The following is a 13139-nucleotide window of genomic DNA, read 5'->3' as shown; positions in this document are numbered from 1 at the left end:
GAAAGGGGTCAAACCATTGCAAGAGGTGTTGAAATTTTGGGAGGTTGGATAGTAATAAGGTCTTGGGGGCGGGGTGCATATTTTTATTTTTTTATTTTTTATTATTACTTTGTTAAAATAAATAAATAGCAATAACAATAATGAAGCTGGCAGGGGAGGGAAACCCTCAGTATTGCCTAAAGTGCCTGGCAGCAGTTCTGCAGGGCTTCAGTGGGGGACTTCTCCCAGTCCTACCTTGAGATGCCGGGGAATTAAAATCAGGACCTTCCGTATGCAAAGCAGATGCACTGAGCTACGCCCCTGGACACAGTGTGGCCATGAACCTTTGGTGAAAGATCAGGGGTAGCCGTACGTTTTTGTCATCCATTGGTTGCTTCTGCTGGTTTTGGAATGAGAGAGAAAAGATGGCTTTCTTTTCTTTGCATTCCCCACACAAGCTTCCAGAAATAGCCAGTGTTTACTACAGTTCTGTGGCGTTAAATCAAGTATGGCTATCACCTCTAAAAGCCTGAGAAATGATCGAGTGTTATCCATAGTGGGAACTTGCTCACTTTGAAAGGGGGAGGGAGGGAGAGAGAGAATACCCTGTTTCCTTGCAGCTATAAATGGATTGCTCTAGACTATATTCCCAAAATACTTCTGATTCCCCGACAGAGGAAACCAAATCTTGTGGGCATCTATATAAGCCCACAGATGTTGCAATCAGAATGCATTATGGAAATAAGAACATTAAGCAAATTGTCTAAATCAGCAGCCCTCGGGAAACCCAGGAGTCAATTTGAACCCCAGTGTGCATCAGGTCTTCCATTTTTCTTCTCTTCCTTCCTTTCTTTTTTTTTACTGTAAAGGTCTGTGTGAGACGTAAGAGCAAAACTTGTGTGCCCATTCATGCTATTTCGGGGTTATGAATGGGAGAATACAGTCAATCCCTCTAAAAGCAAACTCAGGAAGTTGAGTGGCCTATCAGCCTATCAGAGGGTGGGCTTGCTGATTGGACGGTAGGCGGTTCGAATCCGTGCGATGGGGCAAGCTCCTGTTGAAAGTAGATAGTTAGGTACTGCTGCAGTATGAAGGTAAACTGTGTTTCCATGCACTCTGGTTTCTGTCACGGTGTTCAGTTGTGCCAGAAAGAGTTTAGTCATGCTGGCCACATGACCCAGCCCACCTAGCAGTTCGAAAGCACACCAGTACAAGTAGATAAATAGGTACCGCTGCGGAGGGAAGGTAAACAGTGTTTCCATGGGCTCTGGTTTCCGTTGCACCAGAAGCAGTTTAGTCATACTGGCCACATGACCCAGAAAGCTGTCTGTGGACAAACGCCAGCTCCCTCAGCCTGAAAGCGAGATGAGCGCCACAACTCCATAGTCGCCTTTGACTGGACTAAACTGTTCAAGGGTGTGGGGTTTTTTTACCTTTTTTACTCAAATAGCTCACACATGAGTGTTCCAACTGGAGAACAGCCTTTACCAAGGGTGTCATGGACTTTGAAGAAGCACAAACGCAGGGCTAAAAGGAGAAATGAGCTAAGAGGAAGGCACATTTGGCAAACCTTCACCATGATCAACTCCCACCCAGAAAGCTATGTCCCCACTGTGGAAGAACAGGTGGATCCAGAATTGGCCTCTACAGTCACTTACGAACTCACTGTTAAGACCATGTTCATGGAAGACAATTGTACTCGGATATAAGTGATCGCCAAAGAAGAAGAACTCAAATAGCACCACAAAGGTCTTATTCTACAGTCCCTGGAGCCCTGAAAAGGAACATTCCCCTTAGCAGCCGAGGATAGACATTTTATTGCACATCAGATAAATAAGAGGAGGAGGAAAAGGAGTTTCTGTTTACTACTTTAATGTTCAAAGAACTCCATATATGTTTTCTTAGTTATTTTTACAATTGCTCTGGGAGGTATACCACTCTTGTTATCACCTCGTGTTGCATTTGGTGGGGTGGGGGTTGTCGGGAGAAGGAGAGAGAGAGGTTTGATTAAGGCCACATAGCAATTTCATGCCTGAGAAGAGATCTTTGGAACTGCAGCCTTCCAGATCAGAGTCTGTTCTCTTCACCATTAATCTACATGGGCTCTTGTTAAGTGACATGGGGTGGGAGGCAGTGGACAATGCATGCAGCCACTGTGATCTAAGCAATCTCCCCTGCTGAAGCAACCTCCCTGTGTAACATCAGAGGACTTTGTCTGCATTGCACAGCATCACAAGGTCTAATCTAATGTTGTTGCAATCGGGGCTGCAGGAGAATCCCAAACCCTGAGATTTCAGGGCCCAAACCTGAGATCTTGGGGTGGAGCCCGGTGATGTCAGAGAGCAGCCCCTAATAATGTCATGGGGTAAGCGCTGGAGGTAGAGGTTAATTGGAGTAGAGAGGGAAAGACTCTCCCCGAGTGTCCATGGTGTAAATTGCAGCCAGCTCTGCCAGGCTGAGGCTTGCAAGTGGTGGTGTTAAAGGCTGCCCACCTTGAGATTCAATACCTCCACTTGCCACCTACAGGGGGTGAGGCAAACGTGAAGGCTTCTGCCAACCCTAATTGCAACACCATATGGGGAAGCCTAACCCACTTTGCAGAACACCCACTTTGCGTTCATATCCAGTCCCTGGCATCTCCAGTTAAAACAGGGACATGGGACAATTTTCTGTCCAAAGACCTCATTCCTTTCTGGACAATCGCATGTAAGTGGTGGGCAGGCCCAGGGGCAAAAATGAGCAAGGCAACCCATGTAACGTTTAGGTTTCTAAGTAGGCAGGTTCCAACACACACACACACACACACACACACACACACACACACACACACCTTGCTCTTCCATCCAGGCAGCAATAGACACATGACAAACAGACAAACACACTCAAGGAGTGTGCAATGCAGGACCAGTGAAGGAAGTGGCCTGGGTAAAGGAGGCTGGGGAGGATGTGTGGCCTGAGGGGAGTCCTGAGGACCACTTTTGGCCCCCAGTAATCCCTGGGTTATTAGGACACCAGGTGAGAGGAAAGGTCTCTGCCATAGAACCTAGAGAGCCAGTCAGAACAGACGAAACTGGGTGATGCTGATAACTAATCTGAGTTCACTGTGATCCTGTCCTGGCATGATCACCAAATCCTGAGGAGGATTTAAAAGCTCAAAGGATGCAATGAATGAGAAAAGGCCGAAGGAACTCAGTTTAGCTGAGAGAGAGAGAGAGAGAGAGAGAGAGAGAGAGAGAGAGAGAGAGAGAGAGAGAGAGAGAGAGAGAAAGCAATCAACACACATCGAGGACTATTAGCAAAGTTAGTTCAGTGGAGTTGACATATGCAGAGTTGAGCTCCAGACAGCCCATAGGGGGTCCTCATGTTTGTAAGCACCCAGAAACACTTGACTTGCCACTGCTGGAAACAGCATGCTAGGCTAAAAGATTTTTATCTAGCCGAGCAACACCATTCTTATACACGTTGAACATTGAATCAGAAAATAGAATCTGAAAACTACCCGTGTTTCTCCGAAAATAAGACACCGTCTTATATTTATTTTTCCTCAAAAAAAAAAAAACCACTATGGCTTATTTTCAGGGGATGTCTTGGTTTTTTCCTCCTCCTCCTGCCACGGCTGGCATTGCTGCTGTGCCTATCACTATGTCTTATTTTCGGGGTATGGCTTATATTCCTTGAATGCTTAAAAATCCTGCTATGGCTTATTTTATGACTATGTCTTAAAATAGGAGAAACAGGGTAGATGAAGGTGAATGGGGTTGACATAGAGAAGGAGCAGACATTTTGTTCAGGTACAGAAATAAACAATCAAATTTTTCTCAATGCTCAGAAATCATTCTCTAAGAAACCTGTAAAGTAATAAGTAAATTCCTTTAATACCCTGAATAAACTTTTTTGAACCACCAAGTCATGAAAATTTCATGAGAAGTCACTTCAACGCTCCCAGTGGAACACAGTGATATGTTTTCTGCACAGTGATTGGGTGTGAGGCGGCAGGATTGGATGGCAGCCTGTAGAAAACTTTCTTACCAGAAAATAAAAATTCAAAGAGTATGGCAATTGGGAGTCAGAAAATGTCCTCCAAGGAAAGGAATAAATATTTTGCGCCTCTGCTAATGCTGGAGCTCACAAATTAGCTAGACCTCTCACCTCCCAGAGGGGGGGGGTGGAATCTATCACTGGTTAATGAAGGGAAGGGTGGGCTTCATTGGACAGAATTAACAAAAAAAATGGTCAAGTGTTATAAGTGCAATGGAACCTGGAAGCTTCCCAATTCTCCCGCCTCTCTTGTCATCATTTGTGAGCAAGTTGTAGTAATTAGCAAGGACCACTCAGCATTTAGGAGAGCATTTGGCTTCCTTTTAACAGTGAGCAGCTGCAGCAAGGAACTGACCAGTTCAACCAGTTTAGCACCGTTCCTTCTTGTACATTGGTGGTGCAAAATGGGTCTCCAGGGGGGAAAAAGTAATCTTTCCAACTTTTCCATTTCACTGGCATGGTTTCTTAAGCAAATGCTCCCTAACTGGAGAGCCGGTGTGGTGTAGTGGTTAGTGTGGGACTAGGATCTGGGAGGCCAGGATTCGGGTCCCTACTTGGCCATGAAGCTCACCAGGTGACCTTGGACCGGTCACAGCCTCTCAGCCTAACCTACCTCACAGAGTTGCTGTGAGGTTTAAATGAGGAAGAGAAGGAGAACCTTGGATGCCACCATGAGTTCATTGTAGGAAAAAGATGAGATATAAATGCAATGGAAAAACCATCCGTTGACAGAAGATGGAATGGGGCGCAAGGCACATGACTGCAGCATCATATGAGAAGTTGTAACTTAGTGATGAAGCAGCAGCTTCCATACAGAAGGTGCCAGGTTCAATCCCTGGCATCTCCAGTTAAAATAGGGAGAGGGAAAATATTTAGAGCCCCATGGTTTGCTTCCCTTCTGAACAACTTTCCACGGTCCAAATAGATACATACAGCCAGAGGCAAAAGAGGCAGAGCCACAAATGTAAAATTGTCAAAATGTAGAGTTGGAAGTGACCCCCAAGGGTCATCTAGTCCAACTCTCTGCAATGCAGGAAACTCACTTAAAGCATCCATGACATCCAACCTCTGCTTTAAAACCCCCAAGGAAGACACCCCTTAAGATTTTTGAGGATGGCTATCAAATCTCTTCTCAGTCTCCTCTTTTCCAGGCTCTCTTTGGCGATCACTCGTAGCCGAATAAGATTGTCTTCCATAAACACGGTTTTAACAATGAGTCCGTAAGTGACTGAGGAGTCCAATTCTAGACCCACAAGTCCTTCCACAGTGGGGACATTGGTTTCTGGGCGGGAGTTGATCGTGGTGATGGTTTGCCAAGCGTGCCTTCCTCTTAGCACGTTTCTCCCTTGTGTCCTGAGTTTGAGTGTCTTCAAAGGCCATGACACCTTTGGTAAAGGCTGTTCTCCAACTGGAGCGCTCACAGGCCAGTGTTTCCCAGTTGTCGGTGTTTATACTACATTTTTTAAGATTTGCCTTGAGACAGTCTTTAAACCTCTTTTGACCACAGCATTATGCTTTCCATTTTTAGGTTTGGAATAGAGTAGTTGCTTTGGAAGACGATCATCAGGCATCATTTTCCAGGCTAAACATACCCAGCTCCTTCAACCATTCCTCATAAGGCTTGGTGTCCAGACCCTTGTTCATCTTGGTTGCAAATTTGCATTTGTAGAGTGCACTGTATTCCTCTCTCTCTCTCTCTCTCTCTCTCTCTCTCTCTCTCTCTCTCTCTCTCTCTCTCTCTCTCTCCTCTATCCATAATCCATAATCCATAATCCAGGCAAGCAATATCAGAGTTTGAGGACACATTCTAGCCAGCCAAAAGGACTCGACCACTCAGGGACACAAAGCAAGGTCAGCGAGCAAAGTGTGGACAGCATACGAGACAGGAACTTGTGACTTAAATCCTGGCTGCACCAGGATCTATCTCAAACCTGCAATTAACTCTGAGTCAAAAACTGCATGTGAGCAGTGAACTCATGAATCCAAATTTCCCAGGTGCTACTTCTCTGTGGCAAAGCAGCACGGGGAGGGGATTATTTCGATGGGAGAGGAGGCAAAGGGGCTAAAGGACATCTAGCCTTTTCATTGCCCACTTATTTTTATCTTTGCAACTCATGTGCAGACAGAGAAAGAGCAAGTTATGAACATAGCCAGTTGCCTTATACTAACTCAGTAATGCCTGCACCGACTGGCAGCAATTCTCCAAGGTTTCAGGCGGCTCTACCCAGACTGGGGGATGAACCTGAGACTTAGTGCATGCAAAGGAGTCACTCAGCCACTGACCTACAGCAGTTTCCCAAGTTGGCCAGCCTGAGCCTCAGTTCCGTCCAGTCGCGAACTCTGGGGTTGTGGCGCTCATCACATTTTACTGGCCAAGGGAGTTGACGTTTGTCTGCAGACAGTTTTTCTGGGTCATGTGGCCAGCATGACAAAGCCGCTTCTGGCAAACCAGAGCAGCGCACAGAAACGCCATTGAGAGCGAGTGCAGAGCCTCTTCAAACATTGCACTTGCTTTTCAACGTACCCCTCAAAATGCAAACTAAACTCTTCTTTAAAAACATACATACACTAGTCAGAGTAAAAGAGTGAGGGTCCCCTTCTGAGGGCACGCTCAGCGAAAAAGCCAATCTGTAAAATGCGAAAATACCTTTGAGGGACACGATATAAGGGTTTGGAAGCCCCTTCATGTGGTCTTACATCTCTCTCACTCTCTCTTCCTTCAAATCCCTCCTCGGAAATGATTGATTTATTATTTAATTAAGGTTTATTTATTAAAAAGCCTTCCGTACTGCTTTTCCAGCAGTTCAAAGTGGTTTGCGTTTTATAATTAATTAATTAATTAATTAAAAGCACCTTCAAAAGAAAAAAAAGGGGAGAAATCACAACATCAGCACACCACAACAAATTTAAAGTAGCCACGGAAAGCCCTTTTTCCAGTCAAAAACCAAATACAGTAGATAGAAGTAGCTCATGCTAGCCCCCTCCTAACCTCTTCATCGAAACAGTGTCACAATTTGTGGTCTATCGGGTTCCATCTGCACTATCTCTTTAAAACAGTATCGTATCTCTTTAAAGAACTGTGGCTTCCTTGAAAGAACCCTGGTGGGAACTGTAGTTGGGTGCTGAGAGTCATTAGGTGACCCCCTATTCGCTTCGCAGGGCTACTATTCCCAGAGTGGTTTAATTCTCAATCCCTCTTCCCAGGGAGCTCCGTGAAGGGAATAGGGTTCTCTTAAAAGCTCTCCATGCCATTTAAAACAAAAACAAAAACTACAGTTCCCAGGTTCCTTGGGGCGGTGAGCCATGACTGTTTAAAATGGTATTTTAAATGTATACTGTAGATGGGGCCTCACTGAGGAAACCCAGGTCCGGGCTGGCAGCAAGCGCGTCACAAGGATGGAAGAGAGAATACAGTACAACCTGCTTATTGGTCCATGTGGAGAACCAGCAATGATCCTCAGTGTGTGACGGTCTTGGGAAAGCTGGTGGAGATTTTCTTTCATGAAGCCTTCACTTCACTTCTTGGTCCCCAGGTACAACAGCAAAGGCTTGCAGCGTCGGTCCTCAACTGCAGCGAGGCCACAGTGGCTGAGCACACACCATGCAGTCAAAGCACACAGTCACTCCCGATAATCCTGTAGTTCATAGAGCTACAGTTCCCAGCACCCTTAAACTACAATTCCCATGATTCTTGCGGGAGGCGGGGTTCTAAATGTGCTTCAGGTGTGTACACAGCTCATAGGCATGAACAGCATTTGCTCACATTCACCCTTTGTTATCCTTGCCCCCCTCCTCTCTCTTACATGCCTCTATTCCCTGTCAGACTTGGCACTGTATGTTCCTAGGGGCAGGGACACTGGTTTATGCTGTAGAGCGTAATGTACACTGACAGGGTTTCTGCAAATAAAAATGATGACAACGGAACTCTAAAAGGTGGCATACTAAGGATTTCTGAACATAGGCAGCACTTTGGAACAATTTAAACCAGGCATAGGCAAACTCGGCCTTCCAGATGTTTTGGGACTACAACTCCCATCATCCCTAGCTAACAGTGGTCAGGGATGATGAGAGTTGTAGTCCCAAAACATCTGGAGGGCTGAGTTTGCCTACGCCTGATTTAAACATTTGCCATTTTCGATGGGGCGGCGGTGTTGAAATATTTTTAACAAACACACCATAATCGCTAAACCTCGACCAACTTGCTCATTGCCAGATGTCAAATTCTGCACCTGGGTAAGCTCACCTCTGGGACACTCTTATTTTCTTGCCTTTGATAAGAAGCCAATCCAGAAAAACACAACCAACTGTTGTATTTATTGACACTATGCAAAATATGGAAATTTCAGATTGCATTTGCTAGTAAAAGCCCACTATCTATACCCTACTGAGACACTTGGTGCCTTCTCATTAATGCATAAAATGTGCTTTTGCTTCCTGAGTTGTACTTTGGTTGTTTCAGAGAGAGAACAAAGTGTGTGCAAAGCGATGTCTTCAAGGTTAGTTTAAAAATAGAAACTTAAAAAAAAAAACCCAGCCGAGCGGCACACTTGATGTCACTGCAGATTATTCTAAAATAACTTTCTTTTTTAAAAAAAGTGTTTTCTCTAAAGGCCTAAAACTACTGAAGTGGAATAAAGAAAACAGAAGCACTTTTTAAAGGTATAAATTAACCGCACGTGAGAAATGGTTAAATTTGTCCTCATGCAAAGGATGGGCTGGTAGAACTTGACACTCATTGAAATAAATGGGTCTGAAAATAAGTCAAGGCTAACTTGTCCCATTGATTTCAGTAGGACAGCATTCAGCTTGCTGAGCCTGCAACCCTTTACATACCCGGGAATAAGTCCCATTGAAGTGAATGGGCCTTACTTCTGAGCAGGCATGCATAGAATTGCTCTGTTCGTGGATCTAACCTATGCAAGTAACTTCCTCTTAACTGATTTGTTGCACAGGGTATATATGGGGCAACTCATTATAATTAATAAAAGTTATTTAATGAACATAATAAATAAATTAGCCAATGCAAACAAATCATCCAAAGGGTCATGCAACACAAGTTCAAGTGATGGTTTCAGGTTTAATTAGTGCCAAGGTTCAGCAAGGCATAGTCCCAAGTTCTGTTTTCAGTGATAGTGGTTCTATATAGCCCAGCTTGAAGAGCTCTCCAAACTATCCGGCTTGTGTTTTTTTTTTTAATCTATGCCTACAGGCTGGATGGAGGGGAGAGTGCCTTTGAACATGTACAGAGTGCTTTTTCTCAATCCTAAGTAATCACAATAAGAGCACATTCAGACATATTGGCTTAGCCCATGGTTTCCAAGTTGGGTTGAACCTTAGCACCTGTTGTTTTGCAAATTAAGCAATGGAGATGCAAGTCACATTTGGGGTAGAAGCCAGTCAAAGTTAACACTTAACTCTCCCATTGAAATCAATGGGGGGAGGAGGAGGAGGAGGAGGAGGAGGAGGAGGAGGAGGAGGAAGGAAGGAAGGAGGAAGGATAGTGTTTGCCTTTGAATAGGTCATGCCCATGGCTAAATTCAGAGTTCTCTTTCCAACAGGCTTCTTCCAATTATTCCTTGTGCTCTTTATAAGAAAGCTTTTTATCTAAATATCCAATATTTTTAGTTAATATGCAGGCAGGCAAACATGTATACTGAGAGCATTTTAAAAAATCTTTTCATCCTTCTGCAACATATTACAAGGTATTTCAATTATATACTCACAATTTTAAATACGTACACAAGGTAAGAGACAGCGGATGTACCGAAACTCACGAAAGGAAGTTATGCCATTGGGTCCAGCTAAACTAAACTAAACCGCCAGCCCATTCAACAAACTATTGTGACAATGTTCAATACAATCATTAAAACATAACATTATAAAAGATGGAACTAATTTTTAACACTGGGTCAAATTCTCTAAAAGCACTTGGAGAATTTTGGAAAGCAGAAATGAAGAAAATCATCAAACCATCAAATCTAGCACACTGGGGGGGACACTATATCTAAATTATATAATTCGGTATTTCGTTGTTGTTTAGTCGTTTAGTCATGTCCGACTCTTCGTGACCCCATGGACCATAGCACGCCAGGCACTCCTGTCTTGCACTGCCTCCCGCAGTTTGGTCAAACTCATGTTCGTAGCTTCGAGAACACTGTCCAACCATTGGTATTAATAATTGCATTATAAATTGGTATTGTTATAATGAGGCTGTCATTACACTGTGATTAATAAAAATTACTATATATAAAAAAATAAAAGCACTTGGAGAAGCAGAACAAATTCAGCAAGTGGAAAAATATCAGAATTAAAGCACGGGGGTGGGGGTTAATACTCTGCTGTGTTTGCCTCCCTGATCCCCCGCCCCCCAAAACCCCCAACTTCACAAAGATTGTTCCAAAGCATTCAGGTTTTGATTTCTACAAAGAACCTTTATGACAGGGTGTGGGGGAGATTGAAGTGAAGGGGAGACTCAGCAAAATAAGTCTCAATTTTGCCCCCCCCCCAAAAGAAACGGTCTTTTTAAACAAAGTTAGAAAGACATAATCTGCAAAATCTCTCCCAGTGTCAGATTACCTCTCAAGCAAGCAATTTACTGCTGTAAACTCCACACCTTCCCCACCTGACTGCTTATAGGAAGGTGGAATGGACATTCTGCTGAAAACTGAGAGCTCCTTCGCGTGTTAATGTTTACACTGGCAGTAATGGCAGTGTCTGTCTCAATTAATAACGTTGTTCTGTTCTTCGTGTCCTGTCCAACGGAACATAGTGCATGCATTATTAACCAACTATTGTGTTCAAGTGACCTGCTAGTGGTGTATATTGAGAGAACATCTTCATTTTCTCATCACATGCATCTGAATATACAAATAGGCAAGCAATAAAACCAAGCACTTGGGGGGGGAATGAATGCATCAGAGCAAAATAAAGTCCAGGGTCCTTTCTTCTGTTGTTACCTATCTCTTGATACCTCATCAGGGCCTGAGGGATGAAATGGGCTACACACTAATATTTTTTTCATCCCGTCAAGCAATATTTTATTTTATTTTAGGAGAGGAAAACTTTCTTTGGGGGATTCTGCACTTTTCCCAAGAGTATGGTACGCTGCTAGAAAAACAGCTCTGCCTTGTCAACAAAGCAGTCATCTAAAAAGTCTTGTTACGTTCAGCCCTGGGCAAGTTCTCTGATTCCTACTATTTTGCTCATTGGACTGTCTGCTCCTTCTAAAATGAGGGGGAGGAGATTGCAAGTAGACAAGAGGTGAGGCACGCAGACAAGGACCTGTTACTACTACGGTACTACTGTTGTAGAAGAAAACTTCTGGGGCAATTGGCCTCTCCCTTCCCAAAGCAAAGGATCAGATGGAAAGATCTGGTCCGTTAGTTCCCTGAATCATGGCAATCCAAGACTTGGGTTATAATCCTCAAACTATTATTGTGAAGATTCCCGAGTAGCGCAATTGAACGATTTCAGAGTAAATGACAATGCCAGTTTACAAACCTTGGCTATTTTTTCTCCCTAGAGTGAAAACAAGCTTCAAAAGAGACTTGCAAGCCAATCCAATATGTTTTCTCAAAAGTATGTCCAACTGAGCTCACTGGAACTTGTTCCCAATTATGTGTGCCTGCGATTGCAGCTTCAATTACTTCGAAATCTTAATTTATTGGCATCATCTTCCAAATATCATTCCGCGGAAACTTGCAAATCATTTTGTTGCCTCCCTGTCATGAGTTGGGAAGAACTTCTAGTGGTGCTAAATTCTGCCTTCAGAAGTTCCCAGTCACTCCACCCAATTCTACTAAGATTTAATCTGGAATCTGGGGATGGGGGCAGAGAGACAGAGAGACGTAAAGTCCAACAAGTGTGAATTGAAATATTCAAATAAATTAATAGAGTAGGAAAGGAAGGGTCATTTGCTCTCCAACTTTTGGAACCAATCCCCACTGCACAGCTTCCTAAACCCATTCTTGTTTTACACAGTTGCCCAGCTCCCCAAATCATCAGCTCACCCACCTCCTAGTAGACATCTTTCCCTGGGTAACTCGCTTTCATTTTGCATAACTCCTCAACCTTTGGAGCAGTCTGATCACATTTACTCATCCTTTTATGTACAAATATATTTCATTTTCCGTGTTAACAGTTCAGCACCGAACAGCACCCAAAGTTTAGGAAGCTTCCCTTCTGACGTCCCTCTCCTTGGCATCTCTCAGCTTTCCAACTCTTGGCGCCCTCAAACCTTCCACTCGCACCCATCCCGGCATCGCAGGGGACTTACCTATGGTGGTGATAACTGTGATGGCAAAGTAGAAAGACCCTGCGAATTTCCACTGGACCCCTGCCCGGTGGGGCTCCAACTGCATGATAATCTCCTCCAGCTGCTGGTAGTCGTCGTTGGTGATGTTGTACTTCCCCTTGAGCCGGGTCTCCTCGGCTTTCAGCTGCTCGTCCTCGCGCATTTCGTGGTCGGACTCCAGGGCATCAAAGACAGCCGCCCCCACCAGCAGGTAAGTGAACGTGCAGATGATCAGGGAGAGGGTCCGCACGTTCTGCCTCTTCATGGCCGCCAGGAAGGGCCCACGGAGGGGACCATGTCCCCCCCTGGCCGCCCGGGGATCCGACAGGGTGCAACAGAGGCAGCCGCCGAGCGAGGCGAGCTGCAAGCGGCGCCTGGCGGGGCTCGGGGGGCTCCCTCGGGGAAGCTGCTGTCCTTGGTGCTGAAAGCGCAGTGGCGGTGGCTGCTCGGGCTGCTGCTGCCGCCGCCGCTGCTGCTGCTCTGGCTGCTGCTGCTCTCCGCCTCGCGGCTCGGGCTCCTGGGAGGCGGACAGGCACAGAAGGCTGCTGGAGCGTCTCGACCACGGACCTTGCAGCCGGCAAACTCTGCGCAAAACCTGCCCAAACCAAGCTGTCCCGGCGCGCAGGGCCATCAAGGGCACCTCTTCAGGAAACCAGATCTTGCCCACCTGAGGAGTCGAAAGGAGGCTCAGCCCGAGGACCAGAGGCAGGTCCCCCCTCCACGCCGCCGCCCACAGTTTTCCCAAACTCCCAAAAACTCCCTCCCCGCCCTCTTAGCAAGGGAAAGCCAAGAGGGAAGTCGAGTCCGTCGGGGAGAGCTGATCTTGCCC

General features: G+C 45.3%; 1 protein-coding gene across 1 annotated transcript in view; it reads right to left on the bottom strand.

Moving 5' to 3' along the window:
• Positions 1–12638, bottom strand: part of KCNK9 (potassium two pore domain channel subfamily K member 9) — a 93054-nt gene extending 80416 nt beyond the window's left edge. The window contains exon 1 of the mRNA XM_035125970.2: positions 12293–12638. Within this exon, the coding sequence (XP_034981861.1) occupies positions 12293–12575 (283 nt within the window). The 5' untranslated portion in view covers positions 12576–12638. The remainder of the gene's footprint in view (positions 1–12292) is intronic.
• Between the last annotated feature and the right edge of the window lie 501 nt (positions 12639–13139).

The sequence above is a fragment of the Zootoca vivipara genome, chromosome 8 (assembly GCF_963506605.1).
Source record: "Zootoca vivipara chromosome 8, rZooViv1.1, whole genome shotgun sequence".
NCBI classification, from domain to species: Eukaryota; Metazoa; Chordata; class Lepidosauria; order Squamata; family Lacertidae; genus Zootoca; species Zootoca vivipara.
This window is presented reverse-complemented; position numbering and strand designations above follow the sequence as displayed.